A 27604-nucleotide genomic window follows, 5' to 3' on the forward strand; every position below is an offset into this window, starting at 1 on the left:
ACATGGAGGAGAGTAAATTATCAGGAGATTTTAATTCTGAAGTGAACTACTTTAAAACTGCAGTGAACCAAAGACAGTCTCAAAAACACGCTTTGAAATCGCTGGTGTTTCTGACGTCACAAACTACCTTGTAACCAATCAGATCAACGTGTGATCGTCAACCAGTGGATCTCTGAGCTGAGTGAGTGGAGGCGGGGCTCATTTGCATATTCATAGAACCGCATATATACTAAATGAGGCAAGGGTGTCGAGTTACATTCAAAGGAAAAAAGGTTTCAATATGTTATTTTGGTGATCAAAGAGGGATAAAATGATTGACTACATGGGGACTTTAAATGTTGATTCTACATGACTAGCAGGAGTGTCACACGTTTGAGGAACTGGTCTCTCCTAACGGCCTCCCTGTGGATGGGTGGGCACTGTGGGATTGCTTCATAATCTCACTGCAAACACCACAATAAGACGTCTCTCTGTGCCACCCTTTCTAAACCACAGAGAGTGCGTAATCACAAGGCACAGAGACATCTATAATGACACGCACCCAGCCCAAAGAAGCAGGCCAAACACTGATTAAATCAGGCAGTATCTTAATCCCGTTACTTGTTAATCTCTCCTAATTAGATTTATTAATGGTTCAAACATTAGCGTTGAAGTTGTCTCATATATTGTTGAATATCACAGGAAATAGCTCTGTTTGACTCAAAACCACACTTCTTTCCTGAGATAAACATGTGGTGTGTTTGATCTGACGTGCTGATGTGTGTTTACACATCCTGACCAAGAACATTTACCCATGATGCATCAGTTATCTTTGGACTTTTGATCTCTAAGATGATAAAGGGATAAATGAAACGGGGGGAAAAGAACGAGCACATGGGAAAAGCATGCACTGAATATGTAAATTACCACATATCTTTCCATTTTATTGAGCAGTTCTTGTAAATTTATTGTGTTTTATTCTTGCCTTTGTTGTTCATTGGTGCAAAATTATGAAAATTATGAACTTTCCCTTTCAGACGATGTCATCAAGCCATCTAATTTTTCCAACTCCATTCTTTAAAGGATCAGTATAGTTGATCTTTATATATAGCATTTGTGACATGCTGTTGATTAACACAAAAGATAATAATCAAGACATGCACCAGAATAAACGTTTTCAAAGGTATTTTACATGTTAACATGAGGCTAGTGTGATAGAAAGTCCCGTTGTGGTGAAAATCAAGCTTTTAATGTTGTTCATATGTCTTTTTTTTTTTTTTTTTGACAAACCATGTGTAAATTCATAAGTCGACACCATTGCTGAGTATTTTCTCCTTAAAACTGCAGTGAACCAAAGACAGTCTCAAAAACACGCTTTGAAATCACCGTTTCTGAATTAATTTCTAGTTTAAACATATTTTTATGAATTGAAGCAATATTTCCACTTGCCAGCATTTTCTGCAGTAAAGTCAAGTCACCTTTATTTATATAGCGCTTTTTACAGTACAGATTGTTTCAAAGCAGCTTTACAGAGATATCAGGAAAATAATGCAACAAAGTTTGTTTCTAGAAGTAAATAGTGTCACAGTCCAGCTTCAGTGATGGTTCATTTCTGTTGTAAAAAAAAAAAAAAAAAGAAGTTATTTATTTAGTTCATTGTGAGTGTGAGTGAGTGGAGGCGGGGCTCATTTGCATATTCATAGAACCGTGTATACTAAATGAGGCAAGGGTGTAGAGTTACATTCAAGCTAGTTTAAGGCATGAAGAAATTATTTTCACTGGGGAAAAAATAATGTAATTTTGATTATCAAAGATAATCTGACTGGTTGAATGACAGATGCTGCACATAGAGCTGATCTTGAATTGAATTTGAAACATGAATAACTGTATGAAGTATATGAAGGTTTGAGCATGAGATGTGTGTGTGTGTGTGTGTGTGTGTAGGTAAGAAGCAGGACGTGTGGTATGTTGTGGATCTGCTGACCGGTGAGAAACAGCAAACGCTGACCTCCTCTTACGCTGAGATGTTCTGTCCATCTTCATCTCTGCTGTACCTCGGACGCACAGGTGAGACCTGGACCTGTACATGTACCTGTACCTGAATATGCTTGCGCTCTTTCTCTGACTAGATATATTTAAAATAATGTAGGCCACTTTTTACTGGTAACATTTGGCATTATCAGGACCCACAAATATTGTATTATTATACATTATATTCAACATTATATATAGCAATTTAATGTAGTACTGACACTAAAACTCTGAAAACTAAAAAAAAAATTCTCAGTAATTTTAATTTTGGGTGAACTATACATAATACATATTGTCACTATCCACGATACATATTTTTGCATTTTTGTATTGCGATATATTGTTACACCCCTAATACTGACAAGTGACGGCATACATTTTTTCAGATTACAATTGTTTAAAGTGGCCCTCATTACAACTGTTAAAAGTTTTAATCAGGGTATTGAATTGATTTGAAAGATAAACAAACATTATTGTTGTGCTTAAGGATGCTTTAAGACACTAAATAAACATTTGAATCAGTGCACAAATAAATAATGATTTATATGCTGTATATTGCATTTCATATTTCAGAATATTTACTGATTAAAATATAGTCTATTGTGAATAGAGGAGTAATAATAACCATCTTTAAATTATGACTAAATCTCAGACAGGAACTAAATATGTTGATCCAGGAACAGGACAGGCGACTGCACATTTGTTCATGTAATGCACATGTAAACGAATATGTGAATCAGATTGCAAAATGTGGGGTAGTACATATAAACAGTGTGTGAAGTGGAAACACTATTTTACAGTGTCCTTGTTGATCATGTTCTGACTATAGTATTAACAGTTAAATATATAAAGTATAAGATAAGTAAGAGTTAGAGTTTTAGAGGACGTGAAAATGAAAAGTGCGTCGGGCTGAAACTAGCAAAAACACACTTGCATTGAGTCGAGTGTATGATCGGGCCCAAAGATTTGTGCTTTGCTGATCCACTGATTGTGTTGTTCCTCAGAATACACGATCACGATGTACGACACCAAGAGCCGAGAGCTTCGCTGGAACGCCACTTACTCCGACTACGCCTACACCCTTCCAGACGACGACACCAAATACAGTGAGGATCCGTCAGTGGCAGTCTGGAAACCCTTTCAGATCTCTTCCACATTACACTGTTTCTCCTGTGTTCTTCCAGACATGGCCCACTTCGTGTCCAACGGGGACGGGCTGGTGGTGACGGTGGACAGTGAGTCCGGGGACGTGCAGTGGGTCCAGAACTATAACTCTCCAGTGGTGGCCATCTACATCTGGCAGCGCGAGGGCCTTCGCAAGGTCACACACACCAACGTGGCCGTCGAAACTCTGCGTTATCTCACCTTCATGTCAGGAGAGGTGGGCCGCATCACACAGTGGACGTATCCGTTTCCCCGCGAGAAGAAAACCAAAGATAAACTCCTGTAAGATAAGATCAAGTACTATGTTTTTCTGTATGCCTACACAGGGTTATTTTTATTTGCTTCATTTCCACAATAATATGTGGTTACACTTTATTTTACAGTGTCCTTGTTACATACGTTACATGTACCTATCGTAGTAATTACAGTAAATTGTGCATAATTACATTCAACTAACCCTCATCCAAACCCTAACCCTGTAGTTAATTAATATTACTCAGTACTTAAATATATAATTACACTGTAACAATGACACCTTAAAATAAAGAGTAACCGAATAGTTTTAACCTAATCGACAATGTCATGCAACCTCTCGATTTTCTTTTAATGTTTACTTGCGAAACCACATTTTACTCCAATTTGGCTCTTGCTGAGCTGACATGATTTGACTTGCATGCTGCGTCTCCGATATCTAAGCCACATCCTGTCTGTCTCTTAAGAAGTGGGGAAGAACTGATTCTGGAAAGTGTAGTATGAAGTAGTAATACACAAATCGCAAATGTATTGTTCATAAGATTTTAAGAATGCTCTCGATACACAATTTGTTTCAGTAAGAGGTCTACACTCACACTTATTTCATTTATTTATTTGATCAGATTAGCATCAGCATTAGCAGATACTCAAGATTGCATTGTCTGTATCTGACATGAAGAAATGCTATCAATCCATCCCTAGCTTTGAGCAGAAACCCTCTTTGGGGTACACTGTTTAAAGCAGATCTCTCTCTCTCTCTCTCTCTCTCTCTCTCTCTCTCTCTCTCTCTCTCTCTCTCTCTCTCTCTCTCTCTCTATACAGTACCAGTCAAAAGTTTGGAAACATTACTATTTTTAATGTTTTTGAAAGAAGTCTCTTATGCTCATCAAGCCTGCAGTTAAAAAAAAAAAAAAAACAGTAATATTATGAAATATTATTACAATTTAAAATAATGGTTCTCTTTTTTAATATACTTTAAAATGTAATTTATTTTTGTGATGCAAAGCTGAATTTTCATCAGCAAGTGCTCCAGTCTTTGGTGTCTTATGATCCTTCAGAAATCATTCTAATATGCTGATTTATGATCAATGTTGGAAACAGTTGTGCTGCTTAATATTTTTTTTATAACCTGAGATACTTTTTTCAGGATTATTTGATGAATAAAAAGTTAAAAAGAACTGTATTTATTTAGAATATAAATCTTTTGTAACAATATACACTACCGTTCAAAAAGTTTGGGAACAATAACTATTTTTTTTTTAATAAATTAGTACTTTAATTCAACAAGGATGCCTTAAATTGATAAAAGGTGATGGTAACGATTTATATTGTTAGAAATGTTTTTATTTTGAATAAATGCTGTTTTTATGAATAAATGCTGTTAACGTTTTACTCATCAATGAATCCTGAAAAAAGTATTCCAAAAAAATATATTAAACAGCACAACTGTTTCCATCATTGATAATAACTGAGTATCAAATCAGCATATTAGAATGATTTCTGAAGGATCATAAGACACCAAAGACTGGAGTACTTGCTGATGAAAATTCAGCTTTGCATCACAAAAATAAATTACATTTTAAAATATATTAAAAAAGAGAACCATTATTTTAAATTGTAATAATATTTCATAATATTACTGGGGGTTTTTTTGTTTTGTTTTTTTTAACTGCAGGCTTGATGAGCATAAGAGACTTCTTTCAAAAACATTAAAAATAGTAATGTTTCCAAACTTTTGACTGGTACTGTATATATACAGTACTGTGCAAAAGTCTTACAACCCCCCCCCCCCCTGTGGAATCAGCAGAGCGCTTGCAATTTTTACGCACTATGCATCTCAGCACTCATTGACCGGTTCGCTCTGTGGCTTTATGTGGTCTTTTGCATTCCTAAACACTTCCACTTTTCGATAATACCACTTACAGTTGACTGAAATTTCAAGACTGACTTATTGTACAGGTCGCATCCTTTCACAGTACCAGGCTTGAAATCAATGAGCTCTTCAGAATGACCAATTTCTTCACAAATCTTTGGAAAGGTGCTTGATTATCTACACCTGTGGCAATGGGTCTGATCAAAACACCTGCATTCAATCATTAAAGTCCCCCTGTAGTCAATAATTTTATCATCTTTGATCACCAAAATGACATATTTAAACCTTTTTTCCTTGAAAAAAAATCTTCATGCCTTAAACTAGCTTGAATGTAACTCGACACCCTTGCCTCATTTAGTATGCATGGTTCTATGAATATGTAAATGAGCCCCGCCTCCACTCACTCACTCAGCTCAGAGATCCACTGGTTGACGATCACACGTTGATCTGATTGGTTACAAGGTAGTTTGTGACGTCAGAAACACCAGCGATTTCAGTGTTTTTGAGACTGTCTTTGGTTCACTGCAGTTTTAAGGAGGAAATACTCAGCAATGCTGTCGACTTATGAATTTACACATGAGTTTGTCTTAAAGCACATTAAAAACACCACATAGACACATAAACAACATTAAAAACATGATTTTCACCACAGGGGGACTTTAAGACGTGCGTCCCGATACTTCTGTCCATATAGTGCATATTACAGTATCTGGAGTAAGCTCAAACTTCACTCTGTACTATATAGATCTCTCTCTGGGAGTGTTGTCATCATCATCCTAAAGACTTTCAGTATGCAGTATTAGTGCATGGATAAATAAAGATTAGCCATTGTATAAAACCTAGCAGTTCCTTGATAAGCTATTTACAGGCAGAGAATGTAACTTTGGAAAACAAGCTCTGAGTAATTCACTGTTTTTGGCTGTTGTTCTGACAGGTCCACATTATATGTAGGGAAACACTCCACTGGTCTGTACGCCTCTCCCTCACTGGTGCATGATGGAGTCACTGTTGTGGTGAGTGCAATTAAAAACCTCAAATATGTGTTTCCTCATACGTTTGTGGGACTATGTGACTTATTTCAATGCGACTTATTTCTGTCTATTATTTATTAAATTAATTAAAATGCAATTCTAAAATGGAATTTCAATTACTTATTGAAAACATATTTACAGTATGTGCTGCAGTAATAGGTGTTGTTGTTTTGGTTTTGTTTTAAATACAGATTGTGACATTTTTATTTAGGTCTGAAAAGTCCCTAGTGCTGTTCTAGTGCATGCATGCTCATAACAAGTGTGTGTGTGTGTGTGTTTCAGCCCCGTGGCAGGACGTTTCCCATGCTGGAGGGTCCCAGTAACCAGGACTCGAGCGTGGAAGATGAGCAGGAGTGTGTGATCACTCCCAGCACAACAGTGAAGTTCAGCGCAGCGCTGAGAGAGAGGAACCGCATCAACTTCATGAGGAACTCTCTGCTGCTGATAGGTACACACTCCAGCAGAGATGTGTGTGTGTGTGTGTCCATCACGCCCTCTAGTGGAGACGCTGTGCTTGTGTTGAACAAACTTTACAGTAACAAAGTCACAATGCATCTTCATGTTGTAGGGAAAAGTGCGAGTGCAAAAGGGATCTGTTTGCTAAAAACTAGTGCTGGGCAATAAATAATCGCATCCAAAATAAAAGTGTGTGTTTGCATAATATATGTGTGTGTATTGTGTATACATAAATACACACATTGTATTTATACACACATATATTGGGCATTGAATTTAACATTTAATTTAATATTCAACAATATTATTGAGACACCATTATATGAGAACTGAACTGAGCTGGTTTTCTCCAGAGTGGATATATATATATATAAATAAACTAAATTAATAACTTTTTTACCATCACTGAACTTACTTAAGCTGGACATTTTCTTCTGGAAACAAACTTTGTTGCATTATTTTCCTGATATCTCTGTAAAGCTGAACAATCTGTAGTGTAAAAAGCGCTGTATAAATAAAAGTGACTTGACTTGACACACATGCATTCATATATTTAAGAAAAATGTGTTATTTATATATAAAATATTTGAAAAATGTCATACATTATAAAAATATAATGTAAATTATATATAAATAAATATACAGTATATACATGCAAATATTTCTTAAATATAGACATGCATGTGTTTGTATTTATATATACAAAATAATTATACAAAATACACACACATATATTATGTAAACACAAACTTTTATTTTGGATGTTATTAATCGTTGCCCAGCACTACTAAATGCATACAATTTGTGTTTTGTAATATAAGTATATATAATTGTTTACTCATAATTGTTAATAAGTATCTTCCCACTTTTCTCGCGCTCTACTTTTAATAAGGTATGATATGTTTCTCTCGCTCAGGTCACCACGAGACGCCACCTGACGCTCATAACAAGATCCTGGAGAAGTTCCCGGAGAACATCCCTCGCCAGCACGTCAACATCATCCCTCCGGCCACAGAGAAGACCATTGAAGAGGTACAGTGAGAACGACATCACATCCCGCTGGCTTTTTTTAATTAATTTTTTTATTTAACCTTTGTTTAACCAGGTAAAATCATCATTTACAACTGCGACCTGGCCAAGACAAAGCAAAACAGTGCGACGAAAACAACACAGAGTTACACATAGAAATAAATAAACATACAATCAATAAACCAATCCATATACAAAGAGCAAATATAGTACAAAATACAATATAATTAAGAAAGTAGGACAATAAATAGGCCATAGTAGCGAAATAAATTGCACATTTACACGAAATTAACATTGGAAATATGAAAATGCAAACAAGGAATTACAAATAAAAATACTGAAGTGCACAATAAACGGAAATAAAAGGGCTATAAACAGGAGCAGTGATCAATAAACAGCTTTGACAGCTGATGCTTAAAGTTAGTGAGAGAAGTAGGAAGCTCTAGCTTCAAGGATTTTTGCAATTCATTCCAGTCATTGGCAGCAGAGAACTGGAAGGAATGGCGGCCAGAAGAAGTGTAAGATTTGGGGACGGCCAATGAAATATGCCTGCTAGAGCGCATACTACGGGTGGATGTTGCTAAGGTTACCAGGGAGCTGAGATAAGGCGGGGATATGCCTAATAAAGACTTATAAATGACCTGGAGCCAATGGATTCGGCGACGAGTATGTAGAGTATGCCAGCCAATGAGAGAATAAAGATCGCAGTGATGAGCAGTGTATGGGGCTTTGGTAACAAAACGGATAGCACTATGATAAATTACATCCAGTTTACTAAGTAGAGTTTTGGAGGCTATTTTGTAAATAACATCGCCAAAATCAAGGATTGGTAGGATGGTAAGTTTTACAAGGGCGTATTTGGCAGCATAAGTGAAGGAGGCTTTGTTACGAAATAGGAAGCCGATTCTAGATTTAATTTTGGATTGGAGATAGTTAATGTGAATCTGGAAATTAAAATGGAAATTTGACAAGTCACATGTGTAATAAACCCATGGAGACAATCACCAGAGAAGTGACTTTCACAATGTAGTTTCAGAAGAGGAAGGAGCCCTTTAGATCACATTATTATTATTATTATTATTATTATTATTATTATTAGTCAGATTTCTGTGATGGTTTTATTAAAAAAGAACGTGTGGTAGCATGGCTTGGAAAGCATGTGACTACCTGTAAATCTGTTACTCTAAGAGGCAGATGTTTTCAAGTACATGAGAACAAGGAGTGCCTCAAGGCTGCATCTTTTCCGTTATTCTATTTATGATTAAAATAAAAGGTATTTGAAATGTTATAGGCCCGAATGCATCGTGTCATCTCTCGATGATGAATGGGGTGTTTGGCGATATATGTTACTGGGGGAAAATATGAATATGATTGATTAAGTGGAAACACAATAAATGAGTGGTTACTTGAAAACTGTAAACCCTGCATGCATCCACTGCTATCTGCGGTGGTCCTGCATCATGACCTGTAACTGTTCATTGATATTCTTGGATGGTAAAATGACTTTCATCCCTCATCTAAAGCGTAAAGCACCCAGTGCATTTAATTACTACATAATAGAAGTAGCAGAAAATGCAAATGCAGTGCAAATTGCACTGTTCTTTTATGGCCAAACAGTTTAATATTAATATAATGCAGTTAATATAAAGCAAAATCTACACAATCAATCTTATAAACCAATATTCTCCCCACAATAATTGCATATCCAGACCCAGCTGTATCAGACGCTTTGGAAAACACATCAGATGTCATTAAAAAATAATCAGAATAACAAATTATTTGATAAAAATATGCATCTACCCTTTCAAATTTAGACATGTTGTACACAAAGTATCGTGTCGCTGTCCCTGACCATTTTATTGAAAGACAAAGAATCACCAAAATGTCAAGATTGTATCACTCCTTAGCCCTATTCGGACGGTGATTGTTTCTCATGGGGTCGTAAGGTATTTCCAACATTTAAAGGGGTTATTCTGTGATTTTATTGGCGTATGAATCCAGAATGTCAGTGTTTTTCTTCCTCTATCCGTGTAATAATCCCCGGCCGAATCACCGACTGTTTCTTGACAAACACCAAGATCATGTGATGATTTAACTGCCGTCCGAATCTACATCTCTGAGTTTACAAGAGGAGATCACTTCAAAATTCACAGATTAAATCCTTTTTGATCACTGCGAGGACTGTAACGATGTACACTTCTATCAAATCTTGGGAAGTAACAAGAACAACATTTCATCACCGCTCCACCTCAGTGACAGCAGAAAGAAGAAAAAAAGCATGTAAACATTTCAAATGGACCAGAACAACAATACAATTTTAAAATGTATGAGGCCTATGCAATTACATACATTAAAAATATAAACCAAGCAGCTTTATGTTTATCTCATGTAAATAAGAGGCTACGTTAACTTATTTCTGCTAATTTCCATATTTTTTAAAAATGTTATCCATCCTTTTGTGGTAAATTAGTTAGACAGCAAACCATTTCAAATATTGTGTGTCTAGCTTCCTATTTTTAAACCGGAGATTTAAATAATCACATAATAAACAGGACATTGTTTTGTATTCGTATTATTCCAAGCATATGACATTTTATTCACAGCAGACAATCATGCGACCTCCCGGGTTCGTAGGATCACAAAACTCGCTCCTCCACCGTCAATAAATCTCTATCTGAATGTATGAGTTTTATCACTGAGGTGCACATTTATTTTTACAGACGTCCACATGAGAAACAATTACCGTCTGAATAGGGCTCTTGGCTACAAAACATAAAACATGCGAATTAGTACAGCAAAGTACCACAAAATAGTTTTGTTTACTTTTACAGGTGTTGTACAGATATGTTTGATTTTATTGAATGTTCGATTATTATCTGTATCTGCAATGAAATAGCCTTTGAAACTGATATGTCAATACCAAAATGTGTTTCAGAAAGTGAATGAGAGTGGGATGGAGGACAACAGTCCGCTGCCTCCGCCAGTGTCGTCCCTGCAGGAGAAGCCCGGCCGTGTCCCGCGCGTGGAGACGCCAGTGGACTCCATGCTGAAGGACATGGCCACCATCATCTTCTGCACCTTCCTCCTGGCCGGCTGGGTGGCCTTCATCATCACCTATCCCAAGGTAAACACACCCCCAAGAAGATCTTCCCTTTAGGAAGTTACTCATTCAGTCAATGAGGTGATTTAAGCATTTTCAGATGTTTCGATGTGGATGAGCAACTTTTGGAAACACTTGAAACAGGGACAGGGAATGTTTTAAAATGAAAATGCCGGGTTTTTTATGTATCGGATGAATGTAGACTAGGGATGCACGATATATCGGCCACCATATCGGTATCAGCCAATAAATGTTTTTAATGTTATCGTTATCGGCCTGATAAGAAAATCTGTCCGATATATTAAAGCCGATAAATAATGTATTATTTCCTTCAGATGCGCACTGTTCAACATGATGGTTTTGAATTGCTTGAAACACGATTAGAATCACTTCAATAAAGGAAAATACAGTAAAGTGCAACATGTGACATATCGGCTACATAAAATTATCATGAGAACATCATTATAATTGTGTGTTTGGGACATGGATTTTAACGCTGAGACTTTTGTTTTTGTAATCAGGCTCTCACAAATTATATAAAAATGTGGATTTAGATTTATCGGCCAATATATCGGTTATCGGCTTTCAAATATAAAGAATTACCGGTTATCGGTATCGGCCAAAATGTTCATTTCGGCGCATCCCTAATGTATACGTAGCCTGCCGTTATTGTGGTTTGTTAGTACTGGGATATTTTGTTGATAAAATGATCATGCCAATAAAATAGCGTGAGAATTATGTATCATCTTGTGAACTTTTAGTATGTTTTACACGTGCAGGAAGGTGATTTAAGCATTTTCAGATGTTTCGATGTGGATGAGCAACATTTGGAAAATGCTTGAAACAGGGACAGGGAGCGCTTCGAAATAAAAACGCTGTTTCTTTAAATGCATCCGGATGAATGTAGACTAGGGATGAACGATATATCGGCAACCATATCGGTATCAGCCGATATATGTTCATTTTTAATGTTATCGTTATCGGCCTGATAAGAACATTTGGCCGATATATTAAAGCCGATAAATAATGTTATTTCCTTCAGCTGAGACACTTCAGATGCGCACTGTTCAACATGATGGATTTGATTATGATTATCATCATGTTGAACATGATTTCCAATCACTTCAAAAAAGGAAAATACAGTTCAGTGCAACAGTCTGTCATATCGACGACTTAAAGTTATAATAAAAACATCATTAATTGTGTGTTTGGGACATGGATTTTAATGGTGAGACTTTTGTTTTTGTAATCAGGCTCTCAAAAATTATATAAAATGTGGATTTAGATTTATCGGCCGATATATCGGTTATCGGCTTTCAAGTATAAGAATTATCGGTTATCGGTATCGGCCAAAATGTTCATATCGGTGCATCCTTAGTGTAGCCGTAGGTCTGACAGTATTGTGTTGTGTCTCTGATGAGAGTGTTGTGTTGTCGTCCTCTGATAACGGTTTTGTGTTGTGTTGTGTCTCTGGTCAGAGTATGCAAAAGCAGCAGCAGCTCCAGCACCAGCAGTTTCAGCAGCAGATGGAGGAGAAGCTGGAGCTCCTTCAGCGGCAGCAGCTCGTCTTCCAGCCGCCCACAGACTCAGACTTCCTGGAGTCGGGCCGGCCCCGGTGCGAGAGCTCGGCCCACAGCAGCCCCAACGTCACCCCGCGCGCCTCCAACCACTCCAACCTGTCCCAGCCCGAGGCGGGACACTCCGCCAACGAGCACGACGACACCGGTCAGGACTGTCCTTCTGATATATACACACTACCAGGCAAAAGTTTGGTATCGGTGAGATTTTTAATGTTTTTGAAAGAACTGTTCTGCTCACCAAGCCTGCATTTATCTGATTAAAAATACAAATAAAACAGTAATATTGTGAAATATTATTACAAATTAAAATGACTGTTTTCTATGTGAATATACAGTACAATGTAATTTATTCCTGTGATCAAAGCTGAATGCTCAGCATCATTACTCCAGTCTTCAGAGTCACATGATCCTTCAGAAATCACTCTAATATGATGATTTGATGCTCAAGAAACATTTATGATTATTATCAATGTTGAAAACAGTTTTCATGATTCTTTGATGAATATAAAGTTAAAAAGAGCAGCATTTATCTGAAATAGAAAGCTTCTGTCACATTTCTGTCAATAGTTTGGGATCAGTGAGAAGTTTTCTTTTATTTTTTATGGGAAAGAAATTAAAGAAATCAATACTTTTATTCATCAAGGATGAATTAAATTGATCAAAAGTTACAGTAAAGACATTTATAATGTAACAAAAGATTATATTTCAGATAAATGCTGTTCTTTTGAACTTTCTATTCATCAGTACACAACTGTTTTCAACATTGATAATAATAATAAATGTTTCTTGATCATCAAATCCTCATATTAGAGTGATTTCTGAAGGATCATGTGACACTGAAGACTGGAGTAATGATGCTGAACATTCAGCTTTGATCACAGGAATAAATTACACTTTAAAATATATTCACATAGAAAACCATTATTTTAAATTGTAATAATATTTTTAAATATTACTATTTTTTGTATTTTTAATAAAATAAATGCAGCCTTGGTGAGCAAGAAGAGCATTAAAAATCTTACCGATCCAAAACTTTTGACTGGTAGTGTATCATCTCCATATAATCTCATTGGCCTGATGTGTGTGTCCATAAGTGACTTCTGTTTTTGACTCTGTTCTTGTCTTTTAATTTCAGAGGAAGAATCCAACATGGTCCGGATTGGGAACATCACGTTCAGCCCCAGAAATGTGCTCGGACACGGAGCTGAGGGAACCATTGTGTACAGGCAAGTCACACACACACACACACACCCAGTTCCAGGGTTGGGAATCGAAAATCTGTTCCAATTCCAGAATCGAATACTTGAGGTCAGGAATCAGATACTTGTACAATTTCAATTCCTCTTATTGATTCCTTTGTGAGCATTTCAATATGATTGTAAAGCATTAAAGCGCGAGACGACTCGTTTTCAGGCGTGTGTATCAGTGTATTGGATCCGTGCAGCTCTTAAAGTGACAGTAGCCTAATATTCCTGATGCTGTCTCTATAGTAACACTAATCAAACAACAAAACACAAAAAGAAAATTCACTCGTTCGTGACTTTTGTAACTATATTTGTAATGTATATTTCATTTATAAAGTGCAGTGTTATTTTACATTTGATAACAGTTTCTGTACGTGAATACCTGAAAATCTTAAAACACTGTTTATTTCAATCGTATCTTTGTTCAATTGTGTCTTTTGTCTGTTGTATCTTTTTTTATCAGTTAAATGTTTTACAATAAGATTAAATGTGAATATCTAAGTTTTTGTTTTTTTTACCTTATTGGAATCAAAATTAGGAATCGATAAGATTAGGAATCGTTAAAATTAAAACGATACCCAACCCTTCCTTTGTAGTGTTTGTATGTGCTTTCACTGTTTCAGATTCTGAGTCTGTGTGTGTTTATGAATGAACTGTATTGTTAATAAATATTATATAAATGTATAAATGAAGGTGGCTTGACTGGGTTTCAGGGGTCAGTTTGATAACCGTCCCGTGGCTGTGAAGAGGATTCTCCCAGAATGCTTCAGTTTTGCTGATCGTGAGGTTCAGCTCCTGCGGGAGTCAGACGAGCACCCGAACGTGATCCGCTACTTCTGCACCGAGAGAGACCGGCAGTTCCAGTACATCGCCATAGAGCTGTGCAGCTACACACTGCAGGAGGTGACAACCACACACACACACACACACACACACACACACACACACACACACACACACACACAACCTGACGCTTCACACACACACACACACACACACACACAGCCTTACGCTTCACATACACAACCTGACGCTTCACATACACAACCTGACGCTTCACTGCTTTTTCCGGTCAAAGAACACATTGGATATTACAATGAAAATAGATTTTAACCACTTTTTTTAAATGTCTAACACATATAAAAAAAGATTAATTAAAGGGATAGTTCACTTTGAAATTAAATTGGTATGTTTTAGCTTACCTCAAGGGCATCCAAGATGTAGGTGTCTTTGTTTCCGCAGTAGTTTCAATTTTGATATTTTTAGGTCAAACTGTTCCTGTCTGTCAGTCATATAATGCAGGTCTGTGGTCACCACCTCAAAGAGCATGCACAGAGTCCAAATTAAACAATTCCCCATCGTAAGTACACATTGATGGCCTAAGACACGAAACGAGCGGTTTGTGTGAGAAAACGAACAGTATTTATATCGTTTTTACCTCTTATAACACAACCACGTCCAAGTGATCTGAGGGCGCGCGCGCATCCTGGTGTGTGACGTGTGCGTGCGTTCTGGCTTAGTCTGTGCAAGCGCCGGAAAGTGTACAAGAGGCAAAAACAATATAAATACTGTTCGTTTTCTCACACAAACTGCTCGTTTCGTGTCTTAGGCCATCAATGTGTACTTACGATGGGGAATTGTTTTAATTTGGACTTCTCTGTGCATGCTCTTTCAGATAGTGACCATAGACCTGCATTATATGACTGACAGACAAGAACGGTTTGACCTAAAAATATCAAAATTTAAACCACTGCGGAAACAAAGACACCTACATCTTGGATGCCCTTGAGGTAAGCTAAAACATACCAAAATTTAATTTCAAAGTGAACTATCCCTTTAATGTTGCCCTAATAATTCACTTGAGGTGGGACACTACAAACATAAAGAGATTTTGGGCTTTTTGGCTTTTCATGAAGTGTTTTTTCAGACTAGTGGACAGAAAACATCCAAAATACACTTTTAACTGTATCTTTTAGAGCACTTTATCTATTTGCGTCTGTAGATTTCAATTACAAAGGCCATTTTCTCCAAATGAGTTTTTCCTCTTACATTGAGCCAGAAATCTCCACTTCAGCAGCACTGACATTTACCAAACTTTACAGTTTTATTCTTATTTAGGGTTTTACTGAGGGGTTTGTTCATATATAATTTTCCTGACTTTATACAACATTTTATTCCTAAAAAAAATGGCGAAATTGTATATATTTTTGGCTGTTGACAGTATTTTCTGATAAATAGATAAATCCAAAATCCCCTCTGTAAAAACCTTTGACTGTAATATTTTTTTACCCTATTCACCGGGGGTGTCTCGCCTTAAACTGACATGGAAGAGCCTGATGATCACGTTATCCAGCATGATTTGAGAAAGTTCAAGTCGTAATTCGTAGAAAGTCGTAATTCAATGGAAGCAGAAAGACACAAACGAGTCCATCTTTTCCACAGGTGTGTCGTTCCTTTACTTCAGGCAGGATCTTAGAGTTTTCTTCTTCGTTTAAGTTTAACCTTGCTGTTTGAAATTTCCCAAGCAGCCTTGAGGCCTTGATATACTTTAAAACGAAATCGAAGAACAAACTGTTGTGACGTCGTTTCGAACAAAATCAGGCCAAAGCGAAGTTCGTTTAGGGAGTTGAGAAACGGCTTGCGACAGCGAGATCTTTTGGAAACTTTTGACTGACTGATAAACACCTTTTATGTAATATGTGGCTCTGAGGCTCCACCTTCTTTGATCTAATATGTGGGTGTGGCTCTGAGGCTCCACCTTCTTTGATCTAATATGTGGGTGTGGCTCTGAGGCTCCGTCTTTTATGTAATATGTGGCTCTGAGGCTCCGCCTTCTTTTATGTAGTAGGTGGGTGTGGCTCTGAGGCTCCACCTTCTTTTATGTAATAGGTGGGTGTGGCTTTTGAGGCCCCGCCTTCTTTAAGGTGTAAATCTTCTCTGGTTCAGTTCTTCTGTTGAGTCTGTTGAGGACGTCCACAAGCAAAAGCATGAACTGGAGAGCCACTTTATAGTAGAAACTGAAGTTGTAATTCTAACTGAAAGAGACTCTGACAGTGGATTGTTATTATTTTTTCATGTTTAATACAGTAAAGATGCTGCTTTAAAGCAATCTATCGTCGGATGTTTGTTAACAGTCACGTATTTCGAACTTCGTTTTACCCATAAGCAAAGAATGAAGAAGAGCATCGTCACGAGTATATCAGAGCCTTAAATCTTGCCTAAAATGCTCAGTTTAGTTTTCTGTTTTTAAGTCATGCAATGCAATATATTGTTGTTTATATTTAAATAATGCCTTATTACTTATTTACTTATTTTGTTCTATTTTAGTATGTGGAACGGAAGGATTTTGACCGGCACGGACTGGAGCCAGTGACACTGCTAGAGCAAACCATGTCTGGACTGGCTCATTTACATTCCCTGAATATAGGTAACCATTATCTGTGACATCAGTGATGCGTGTTTAAATGATTAGTTCACTTCAGAATTATAGTGTCCTGATAATTTACTCTACATCATCCAAGATGTTCATGTCTTACTTTCTTCAATCGATAAAGATATTATGGTTTTTGAGGAAAATGTTCCAGGATTTTTCTCCATATAGTGACTTCAATGGGGTCCAACGGGTTGAAGGTCCAAATGTGAGTTTCAGTGCAGCTTCAAAGTCTCGACACGATCCCAGCCGAGGAATAAGAGTCTTATCTAGACAAACCAGCAGCCATTTTATAACAGAAATAAACATTTATATACTTTTTAACCACAAATGCTCGCCTTGTGATGCGCCACACATTACGTAATCACGTTGAAAGGTCAAGCGTGACATAGGCGGAAGAACCGACCCAGTCAAACGCCATTTACAAAAAAAAAGCATAAATAAAAGTTAAAACATCGGACGATTTTGAAGTTGGAGGAGAAAATGAGATGAAGTTTTTCGCCCTTCCCTGCATTTTTAAACCGGAACACGCGTGACCTTTCAAACTGATTACGTAATGTGTGACGTCGTGGACGTGCAAGATGAGCATTTGTGGTTAAAAAGTATATAAATGTTTATTTATTTTATAAAATGGCCGCTGGTTTGTCTAGATAAGACTCTTATTCCTCGGCTGGATCGTGTCGAGACTTTGAAGCTGCACTGAAACTCACATTTGGACCTTCAACCCGTTGGACCCCATTGAAGTCACTATATGGAGAAACATCCTGAAATGTTTTCCTCAAAAACCTTCATTTCTTTCCGACTGAAGAAATAAAGACATGAACATCTTGGATGACGTGGGGGAGAGTAAATGATCAGGACATTTTAATTCTGAAGTGAACTACTCCTTTAACTAGTCTGCTTTTTTAGGCCGAATAATCAGTATAAATCTGTTGGTAACACTCGTGTGTCTCTCGTGGGTTGATAGTCCACCGAGATCTGAAGCCGCACAACATCCTGGTGTCGATGCCGAACTCACACGGGCGCGCGAAGGCCATGATCTCAGACTTCGGGCTGTGTAAGAAGCTGGCGGTGGGCCGACACAGCTTCAGCAGGAAGTCAGGCGTCCCGGGAACTGAGGGCTGGATCGCTCCCGAAGTGCTCAGTGAGGACGCCAAGCACAACCCGGTGAGAGCTCAACACATCCCGTGCGTCGCGTTTGATACGGGTTAACCCTCGTGCATCAGTTTAAAAAAGTTACACAGGTGCATTGTGGACAAAAATGTCCCTGTCAAAAAACTGGGTAACACTTTATTATTTTACAGTGTCCTTGTTACATATGTTACATGTACTTGCCGTAGTAATAACAGTAAATTATGCAGAATTACATGCAACTAACCATGCTTGCCTTTTAATGCATTGTATTTTTAGGGCTTGCATTTTAATGGGCTGAAATTCAGATTTCACTTCCAAAATATTAGGTCTTTTTTAAAAATACAACCTATTATATTCGACCGGCAATTTTTTTATTTCACTTTACAATTTCGCTTCCTCAAACTCAAATTGGTGTGTGTACGTACCATAATGCAATAATACACATTGAAAAATCATAAACGTTAGATTAGTAAGTGCAATAAAAGTATTCATTGTTAGTTCATGATATGTAATTAACTAATTTAGTCTCATGCTGCAGTGTCACCAATATTCTACTTTGACCAAATTCTCAATAATTCAGGAATCCATATTCTGTGCCCTTTGTAGTTCCCATTGCAAATAGTAAAAATACCAAACTAAATATAATTTGAAACAAAAAAAAGCCTGTTGAATTGCACTAATTGAAAGAAAAATGCATTGCATTAACCATGCTTGCCTTTTAATGGGTTTTTTAGGGCTTGCATTTTTATGGGCTGAAATTCAACATGGTTGAATATTTAAGCTGTAAATATTTCAATTCAAAACATTCCACATACATTTTAATTTATTAAAAATTCAATAATCCATATTCACCTTTCAGATTTCACTTCCAACGTCTGTTTAAAAACACAACCTATTATATTTGACAGGAAATTTTCGGTCCATTTTATTTCGCTTTACAAATTCAGTGGTTCAAATTCGACAGAAAATTGAACATTGCACATCCGTTTTCCTTCTGTTAGACTGTCTCACAGATGAATTATGTTGAATATCTGTCAGCTGTTAAATTTAACTACACAATTAGATAATACCAGTTTAGCTCAACCGATTACCAAGCAATGCTTCATTTTGTTCAGTCTGTGTGTAAAAATGTCGAATTAGCAATTGAAGAAAAAACACTTCAGCAAAACATGATCAGGTCAAAGTGTCTGAATCATTTTTGGTCCCAAATTTGTATAAATGTTACTGGTAGTCACTGTATGAAGAGTTTTTGGGTATAATGTTACTTGATTTTGCTCTCCTCACTTACATAAATGAACTATAGTGTCCTGCACACACTAGTGAAAACTATATCAAAAATGATATCTGAATATGTCTGAATAATTTTTGGTTTGACTGTATATGGAAAAGCTGATAAAGCTTTGTTTTATATATGTATTGTCTTGTCTCTTCTCGTCAGACGTGCACGGTGGACATCTTCTCTGCAGGATGTGTGTTCTACTATGTGCTTTCTGGAGGACAACACCCGTTCGGGAAGTCCTTGCAGCGACAGGCTAACATTCTGCTGGGAGCCTATTCCCTCGAGCTCTTACAGCCCAACACACACGGTACCACCACACACACACACACACACTCGTATCACACCCTGAACAACACACACCAGCCCAACACACACGGTACCACCACACACACACTCGTATAACACCCTGAACTACACACACCAGCCCAACACACACGGTACCACCACACACACACACATTCATATCACACCCTGACCAACACACACCTGCTCATTTTGGGGCAGAATGTATATCACAGACAGGTTTCTGATCATGTGATTGTCCATGCTGTTTGATGCAGAGGATATTGTGAGCCGAAACCTGATCGAGCAGATGTTGAGCCATGATCCGGAGAAGAGACCCTCGTCTGAGCGAGTGCTGAAACACCCCTTCTTCTGGAGTCTGGAGAAACAGCTGCACTTCTTCCAGGTTTGATAGTCAGACAGACTTATTTATCCAGGAAAACACATCTTTCGGAGTCAATGCCTTGCCAAGATGGCACTACAAACTCTCGAACCCACCAGGTGTTGTTGTGCGAACAACACAAAATATGAATCTTAGAATCTCAGCTTTTTAATGCATCTAACCACTTTGATCAACTCCTAATCAAAAATTAATAATCATATTTTTCAAAACTACTACCATAATCAACTTTAAAATAGGTGTCATTTGAAAGCGTCTGGACTTTACAATGAATGTATTTGATAAACTCCTAAATAGTGAAGAGTTATTTGCTGATAAATAGAAGAAAAAAATGTTTTCCTAATTTATGAAAAACTTTTTTGTACTACACACTGCAATATGTCAAATACATCATACAGCTCAGATAGTCGTGTGTCATTTGTCATTTTAAAAGGTCTACGGGTCTAATACAACAAGAATAACTGTTTCGGGCTTTCTACTAAACTTCAGCGAGTTTTTGCACATGAAGCTTCTCAAGACCCATATGTAAATCATATACGGATGCTGCATTTATGACACATTTTCACTCGTAACTTCATGAAACATGCTCCGATTGTGGAAAATGGCACATTGTTATTTACAGCAGATGAAATGAGTCCAAGCTCAACATAATCCATCACTCAGAACTAAAGATATTCATCATGGAGTTCTAACACAGAAATCCCACAGACGCACGGAGCCAAGCAAGGTAGCTTTGACTTGGCCTTTTCGCTCGTATCTTCATGAAACATACAGTACAAAGGCCAAAAGTTTAGACACATTACTATTTTTAATGTTTTTGAAAGAAGTTTCTTCTGCTCATCAAGCCTGCATTTATTTGATCAAAAATACAGAAAAAAATGTAATATTGTGATATATTATTACAATTTAAAATAATTGGTTTTCAATTTATTATACTTTAAATTATCATTTATTTCGGTGATGCAAAGCTGAATTTTCAGGATCATTACTCCAGTCTATCAAATGATCCTTTAGAAATCACTCTAATATGAGGATTCATTATCAAAGTTGGAAACAGTTCTGCTGCTTAATATTTTTTCATAACCTGTGATACTTTTTTAGGATACTTTGATGAATAAAAAAAAGAAAAAGAAAAAAGAAAAGAAAAAAAAGAAGCAAATGTTTTCAAGATAGAAATCTTTTATAACAACAATATACACTACTGGTCAGTAATTTGGGGTCAGTAATTTTTTTCTTTATTTTTTTTTTAAATAAATCAATAATTTTATTCAGCAAGGATGTGTTAAATTGATAAAAAGTGATAATAAGGAAGATTTATATTAAAAAAATATATATATATATTTTGAATAAATGCAGTTCTTTTTAACCTTTTATTCATCAAATATATTAGGCAGCAGAACTGTTTCCAACACTCATAATAAATCAGAACATTAGAATGATTTCTAAAGGATCATGTGATCTGGATGTCACATGTGACACTGAAGACTGGAGTAATGATCCTGAAAATTCATCTTTGCATCACCGAAATAAATGATAATTTAAAGTTAATTCTAATTGAAAACCAATTATTTTAAATTGTAATAATATATCACAATATTACATTTTTTTCTGTATTTTTGATCAAATAAATGCAGGCTTGATGAGCAGAAGAAACTTCTTTCAAAAACAGTAAAAATAGTAATGTGTCCAAACTTTTGGCCTGTACTGTACATCAATCTTGAAAAATGGAACATCGTTATCTACAGCAGGAGCTCACGATTAAAAACAGCCCAAACTCATATAATCCATCAATCAGATCTAAAGATATTCATCATGGAGTTCTATCACAGAAAATCCCACAGACACACGTAGCCAAGTATATACTGATGAAGCACTCGCGTTGCGTTTTCGCTCATAACTTCTTGACGCATGCACAGATTGTAGAACATGACACAGACACAACTATTTACAGAAGACTCTCACCATTAAAAAGAGTCAGCATAATTCATCTCTCAGATCTAAAGATATTCCTCATGGAGTTGTCACACACAAACCCGCACAGGCGCACACAGAGCCTTGTGTATAGATGGAGCACTGATGTCTCATTTTCACTCATAACTCAATGAAGCATGCATAAATTGTGGAAAATGGCATATCATTATTTACAGATTGTTACAATTAAAAAGAGCCCAAACTCACCATAATCCATCTCTCAGATCTAAAGATATTTCTCATGGACTTCTAACACAGGCGCACATCCAATGTATAGATGCATTGATGTGACGTTTTAGATCATATCTCCATTAAACATGCATGAATTGTGGAAAAAGTCCAAACACAACATAATCCATTGCGTTGATCACGAGATATTCCTCACAAAGTGATGCATACTTGCTAAAAAACATGTCTCTCATCTTTCCGGGATGCAGTGTGTTTTCCAATGTTCCCGGAACCGTCCGTGCTCGTTTTCAAACGTGGAATAACACTAAATATGTATCATCTTAAAGCTTAGAATCTCAAGTCTCAGAGTGCAGAGTAGTCCCTCTGGACCGCCCATGGGCGCCACCTAGCTGCGAAAAAATTAATAATCATATTTTTCAAAAATACTGCCTTGATCAACACAAAATAGGTGTCATTTGAAAGCTTAGGAGTTAATCAAATTGGCTACATTCATTGTAAAGACTCTAAGTAGTGCTGAGTTATTTGCTAATAAATATAATTTCTTTTTTTCATAAGCTATAAAATACTTTTCAGCAGCAGATTCTCCTAGAGTGGGCAGTAAATGGCATATATGGTGTTGTTTCGCAGGATGTGAGCGATAGGATCGAGAAGGAGCCGTTAGATGGACCAATCGTGAGGCAGCTGGAGAGAGGGGGGCGGGTCGTGGTCAAAGCTGATTGGAGGGATCATATCACCGTTCCTCTACAGACCGGTGAGCACTAATGCATCTGGATTACTGGATTTAATATTAGTTTTTTAATTCTAAGAGTTTGTGTACATAGATTAACCACATGCAATTCTGCCATGATTGTCTAGTTTTAATTCTTCTTTGAATCTTAAATTTGAACATTTTGCTCTGCAAACCATTAAATTATAGTGTTCTTTTCACAGATCTACGCAGATTTCGTTCGTACAAAGGCGGATCGGTCAGAGATCTGTTACGTGCCATGAGGAATAAGGTACATGAGTTTACCAAGACCACAAATATCTTGTGTTTATAGCAACTCACTTTACAGCGCGTGAAATGATTTTTTTGAGTTTCAACAACTAACTTCTACATTTTATTTATATGATGTGAAAGAAATGTAGCATTAAAGAGTTATGTGTTTTTTTCAATACATTGTATCTAATTGTTTTGTTGGTTATCACATATTTTACATGTTTGAACTTTTTTGAATTTAAGCTTTTTTTCAAATCGCTGCTAATAAACCATCAGTTATATTAATTACTGTAACACTTTACTATACGGTTCATTAGTTACCTTAGTTAACATGAACTAAGAATGAACAATACTTCTACAGCATTTATTAATCTTAGTTAATATTAATTTCAACATTTACTAATACATTATTAAAATCAAAGGTTGTATTTATTAACATTATTTAATACACAGTGAACCAACATGAACAAACAATGAACAGCTGGATTTTAATTAAATAACATTAACAGAGATTAGTAAATACTGTAACACGTTTTGTTCTATTAATTGATTTGAATACACAACTAAACTTACAATTTACATCCATGTTGCAAAAAACAACAACATTTGCAAACCATTTCACAAAAACATTCTCTCTTCAGCGTCATCTGAATTCTTTAATCTCTTTTCTCCTATAGAAACACCATTACCGAGAGTTACCTAGTGAAGTCCAGGAAACGCTGGGATCCATTCCTGATGAATTTGTCTCCTACTTCACCTCCCGATTCCCTCTTCTCCTGCAACACACACATCTGGCAATGCGTTCCTGTGCAGCGGAGCGACTGTTCCTGCCTTACTATCACTCTTCTGAACTGACTCAGATTCCGGCCACTCAGACTCCTCCCACAGAGACCCTGCCCACTCAGACTCCTCCCACAGAGACTCCTCCCACTCATACCCCGCCTACTCTGAGCCGGCCCACAGAGATTCCTCCCACTCAGACCCCACCTACTCTGAGCCGGCCCACAGAGATTCCTCCCACTCAGACCCCGCCCACAGAGACCCTGCCCACTCAGACTCCTCCCACAGAGACTCCTCCCACTCAGACTCCTCCCACAGAGACTCCTCCCACTCATACCCCGCCTACTCTGAGCCGGCCCACAGAGATTCCTCCCACTCAGACCCCACCTACTCTGAGCCGGCCCACAGAGATTCCTCCCACTCAGACCCCGCCCACAGAGACCCTGCCCACTCAGACTCCTCCCACAGAGACTCCTCCCATTCAGACTCCTCCCACTCAGATCCCGCCTACTCTGAGCCGGCCCACAGAGATTCCTCCCACTCAGACCCTGCCCACAGAGACTCCTCCCTCTCAGACCCCGCCTACTCTGAGCCGGCCCACAGAGACTCCTCCCACTCAGACCCTGCCCACAGAGACTCCTCCCACTCAGACTCCACCTACTCTGAGCTGGCCCACAGAGACTCCTCCCACTCAGCCTGAGCTCAGCACAGAGATGCTCATACAGACAGACCCACAGGAGGCTGTAGATCCGTAGAGTCACATGACCCGTTCACACACGTTTCTGGGATGAGTGTGTGTGTGTGTGTGCGTGGTCTGGGCCTGCAGTGTCTGGGCTGTGTCTCGCATCGCCATCACATCTTTCAGTGCCTTACGTGCTCATTTCAGATGAGCCGAGATCATTCGCCGGAGGAAGAGAAACCCTGTAGTCATTCCTTCCTTCTTTACGTGGAGGGATTGTTTTGTTGTTGAACACTTGAAGTGAACGCAAGAAATTCTACTGTGCAATGTTGAGAGAGAACGTGTTATTGAATATATATATATATATTTTTGTACATATTTTGATCACTGATAATCGGTTGAAGTGGCCATTGATTGTGCCTTGTTTTTAAATGACACTGTGTCTCGGTTCTGAAGAGAGTCTGATGTTTGTGAGTTTTGCTTTATGCTTTTGCTGCTGAGAGATGTTAAAGGAATAGTTCAGCCAGAAATGAAAATTCACAGTTTCCATAGAGCCTCCATCATAAACGTTGGGTGTTAAATCCCAAAGTTAAGTCATTATTCACTGCATTTCTTAATTCTCATTCAAAGTGAAAAGACGTCACACCTGATTTGACACCAGTAAAGCCAAAGAGCATTGGTTCTCACACATCATGTGATCAATCACATCACAGCGTGTCTAGAATATATGGAAGCGTGAATCATGTTTGTGATCGACGAACAAGGCTAGATAATCCGTATCATAAAGCTATCGTATGGCTTCAGAAAACTTTCGCAACTTCTTCTATGATACTACTGGTTATGAGCTATTCCTTCAATGTCTCTAACATAAAACCAACTGTATGACATTACAGGTATTACGCTTTCAAAAGTTCTGGATGTATACTTTCATGAAAAACTCAAGGTAATTATCCTGTATTGTGCTCATAACTTCAGTCATCCACTTTTATATGTTGGCATTTTTTAACAAAACATGGTAAACTATGAATTCATTCCCGTGGATTCTGGATAGTGCGGATACGTTTTTTTTAGCTTTCAGTTGATTTTCTTAAATGGTTATTATAATGGAAAACTATTTTTCTTGGTTTTAGTGGACTCCTGATGTAAAAACTGTGGGCTTTTTGTTAGGAAATGCCAGGAAAGACTTTATTTTGTTTCACAGTACTATGAAGATGTCTCTCCTGCAGATGTACAGTGCATATACGGCATTTGGGAGATAAAATGCATGCCGTTTTGAGCTGAAATATTCCAGATGGAGCTTTTATAATGTTACATGTTTTTTAATGTTCAGTATATATTTTTAAATGGCACATTTTGAGGGGGAAATGATCCAAATGCAATGCCTTTTTACATGTAGTGTTAATAAAAGCTGCTATTGTGCAATGGCAAGTGAGTTTTTACCATCCTCGGGAATAGATACGAGTGCAAATAGCCAACCTTATTCACTCCGCTCAGATATTGGACCTTTAGTTTAAATGACATGTTCTGTTTACACTGTGTATAATGTAATTGTGGAGAACTAGTACGCATTACCTCATTGCAATTCACTAGTAAAGTAAAACAGAATGATTAGCACAAAACATTGATCCTGAAAATACACAGAGCTTATTAACCTGGACGTTTTTAAAGTGGTTAGATACAGCGAATTTACACAAAACTCTGAATTTCATTTCAATTCTCAAGACCATTATTTAGATGTACTTTATCATCCAACAGCAAAACGAGGCTGAACCAATCGGTCGTTTTTGACAAAACATCGAATCGTAATGTAGAGATGGATTTCTGTTGTTTTCCAGGCACAAGTTCTTGCATGTAATAGACTGAAATGATCACATGACTCGATGGGGATCCTTCTTTCTCTTCTGTTCAGTTCTGCTGGAGCAGTTCTGGTCTTTGTCCAGTGGGAATGGAAGGACAGGGAAGTATTAGTAAATATTCAGTTATTTCACTATAGTACTGTACATGGGACATGGTATACAAGTGAAATGTCAGAAAAGGACTTAAAGTCCACTCACATGCAGCAGAATGATGCACTAACCATTTCATGTTTGCTGGATTTTATGTATTTTCTTCAATTGTTATTATCAATTCATCATATATATTCAAGCTTCATTTTGTGCTTATTGACACATTTTTGTGTTTGATTTTAATGTTTGTTTTGGACCATTGTCCTGATGGAAGATCCAAACACGGCCCATTATAAGAGGCAGACAGGTTTTGGTTTTTTTTTATCTGTTGCTATTTGCTAGAATCTGTGATGCCATGTGTCTGAACAAGAAGTCCAGGACCTCCAGCAAAGAAATAGGGCCACAACATTAAAGATCCAGCAGTAGATTTAACCGTGGGCATGGTGATTGTGATTGTGTTTTTTCTCACTATGATGGATGATTAAGGGAACTTGGCCTTTGAGTTTCCTGATATTTATACTCCTGTGAAACGAGAAGTCATATCTAGACAATTTCATGCGTCTAGTCACCTGGTCTTCTCTGCGAGTTTTTAACATAAGCCAAGATCCCCATGATACACATGAAATTGAATTGACATGATTCAAGGCAACAAATTTGAAATTACAAATGAGTCAGAGTATTGGTAAAAGGCTCTTGTAAATAATGTTTATTCTCATAGAGCACAGCATGATTACTTTAAGTTTCTAAATACTTCCCAATATTTTATTTTGATAATATATTTATACAGGATAAACTT

At 37.3% G+C, this 27604-nt stretch overlaps 1 protein-coding gene across 1 annotated transcript in view; it reads left to right on the forward strand.

Moving 5' to 3' along the window:
- Positions 1 to 26620, forward strand: part of ern1 (endoplasmic reticulum to nucleus signaling 1) — a 41204-nt gene extending 14584 nt beyond the window's left edge. The window contains exons 6-22 of the mRNA XM_079892218.1: positions 1924 to 2046; positions 3015 to 3116; positions 3195 to 3456; positions 6234 to 6312; positions 6613 to 6778; positions 7703 to 7818; positions 10751 to 10939; positions 12394 to 12640; positions 13631 to 13721; positions 14453 to 14642; positions 17067 to 17166; positions 18137 to 18336; positions 19742 to 19889; positions 20143 to 20270; positions 23052 to 23175; positions 23355 to 23422; positions 24081 to 26620. Of these exons, the coding sequence (XP_079748344.1) occupies positions 1924 to 2046; positions 3015 to 3116; positions 3195 to 3456; positions 6234 to 6312; positions 6613 to 6778; positions 7703 to 7818; positions 10751 to 10939; positions 12394 to 12640; positions 13631 to 13721; positions 14453 to 14642; positions 17067 to 17166; positions 18137 to 18336; positions 19742 to 19889; positions 20143 to 20270; positions 23052 to 23175; positions 23355 to 23422; positions 24081 to 24938 (3191 nt within the window). The 3' untranslated portion in view covers positions 24939 to 26620. The remainder of the gene's footprint in view (positions 1 to 1923; positions 2047 to 3014; positions 3117 to 3194; positions 3457 to 6233; positions 6313 to 6612; positions 6779 to 7702; positions 7819 to 10750; positions 10940 to 12393; positions 12641 to 13630; positions 13722 to 14452; positions 14643 to 17066; positions 17167 to 18136; positions 18337 to 19741; positions 19890 to 20142; positions 20271 to 23051; positions 23176 to 23354; positions 23423 to 24080) is intronic.
- Positions 26621 to 27604: the final 984 nt, after the last annotated feature.

The sequence above is a fragment of the Squalius cephalus genome, assembly GCF_949319135.1.
Source record: "Squalius cephalus genome assembly, chromosome: 1".
NCBI lineage: Eukaryota > Metazoa > Chordata > Actinopteri > Cypriniformes > Leuciscidae > Squalius > Squalius cephalus.